The sequence below is a fragment of the Trichechus manatus genome, unplaced genomic scaffold (genome assembly GCF_000243295.1).
Source record: "Trichechus manatus latirostris isolate Lorelei unplaced genomic scaffold, TriManLat1.0 scaffold00001, whole genome shotgun sequence".
NCBI classification, from domain to species: domain Eukaryota; kingdom Metazoa; phylum Chordata; class Mammalia; order Sirenia; family Trichechidae; genus Trichechus; species Trichechus manatus.
Genome location: NW_004443937.1, coordinates 26,578,089 through 26,579,605, shown reverse-complemented (window position 1 = coordinate 26,579,605; position 1,517 = coordinate 26,578,089). Strand labels below are relative to the sequence as shown.

Genomic DNA, 1,517 nt, shown 5'->3' with positions numbered 1-1,517 from the left:
TCAGAGCATAAGTGTCTAACCACCTGGGGCAGGCTGAGAAGACTTCCTTCACAGAGGGGAAGGTGATAAGAATTGAGCCTTCCCAGAGATAAGGAGGTGTTTGCCAGAAAGACCAGGATGGGAGGGAATGCCCGGCGAAGAAAATAGGCTGCAGCAGTTCAGGTGAGAGAAACAGGCCGTCAAACCATAGCAACCCCTCCGGGGACATGTATGAAAGATCAGGAGGTAGAATCTCCATCTTGATCACCTAAACGGTCCCCTGGGGCAGAAATGGCAGCAGCTCTCAAATACCAGAATTGTGGATCTCCTCGGACTGTGAAGCCAAACGTCATTATTTGGGTCAGTAACACATCAGGGAGCCTCCAAGAAGTGAAAGGGGGACTGAGATCCTCGTAAGATTTTCCTGGGCTTCCTCCAGTTCCGAGGGTTCTACTCCGGCAGGTCGGTTTTGGGGATAAGCAGGTGACAAGGCCGTGGCTCTGCTTCCCCACCTACTAAGGCTTCGTCATAAGTGGTCCTGGGCCGCCCTGTGAGTGGTGGACAGGGCTGCACGAACCACGCTAACGTTTGGTGCCCGCATGTCCCTGGGCTGCGAGGTAGGCCACCTGGGTCTACCCAGGAACTTGTGCTTTGGTGACCCGGAACACGTGGGAGGCGATGGCGGAGTCACAAACATTTACAGCCTTGGAAACCCTATGGAGCAGTTCTACTCTGTCCTATGGGGTCGCTAGGAGTCCGAATCGACTCAACAGCAGTGGGTTTTGGTCCGGATTCCAGGGAGGGAAGAAGAGAGGGAGGGACAGGGATTAAAGGATGCTCCCCAGGCTGCACCGAGGAGGCGAGAGCGGAGGCGGGACAGCTGCAGCCCCAGAGAGGGTCTCGCCCCCGTCCCCGGGCGGGCCGGGCTGTGCGCGGTCTGCGAGCGGCTCGGGCTGCACACGGATTACGTCTGATCCGATTACAGCCTAGGCCGTCAGCTTCGCCCCCTCCCCTGACGCTGCCAGCGCCCGCCCCGCCCCGCCCCGCCCCCGTGGGGACCTGGCAACCTCCGCAAGCACCTTCCTAGCCCCGAACGGGAGGCACGCGCTGCGCCCCGGGTGGACGCAGAGATCCGAGAGGATCCGTGCACCCCAGGTCCCGCTCGTTTCCAGCGGGGCTCAGGCTCCCTCACCCTCCCCCACCCCACCCGGCCGCGGCCTTCCCAGCCCCGCCCGAGCCTGCGGGTGTCTGGTCTGCGGCGTCCCCGCCTCGCCGCATGGCTGGTGGGTTCCTCGCGAGGGGGAGGGTCCGCGCAGCCCCTGCACCGGGAGGGCGGGACCGCGCCCCGCCCCGCAGGCCTCCAGCTGGTGCACCTGTGGTCTAACGCCACGCGCGGCGCTGTGCGCCTGCCCCTGCGCAACTCCGAGTCCGTTTGTGTCGGTGTCCCGGGCAAGGGGTCTGTCTGTCCTCCTGGCGGGCGGACTGAGCGGGTCCCGCGTCAGCGCTACGTGCGGCGGGGCGGGCGGGGCGGGAGGCGG

The 1,517-nt window shown here is 64.1% G+C and overlaps 1 protein-coding gene across 1 annotated transcript in view; it reads left to right on the top strand.

Moving 5' to 3' along the window:
- Nucleotides 1-578: 578 nt before the first annotated feature.
- Nucleotides 579-1,517, top strand: part of CSPG5 (chondroitin sulfate proteoglycan 5) — a 14,486-nt gene continuing 13,547 nt past the window's right edge. Inside the window, exons 1-2 of the mRNA XM_004368719.1 lie at nucleotides 579-596; nucleotides 1,005-1,513. Coding sequence (XP_004368776.1) covers nucleotides 579-596; nucleotides 1,005-1,513 — 527 coding nt within the window. The remainder of the gene's footprint in view (nucleotides 597-1,004; nucleotides 1,514-1,517) is intronic.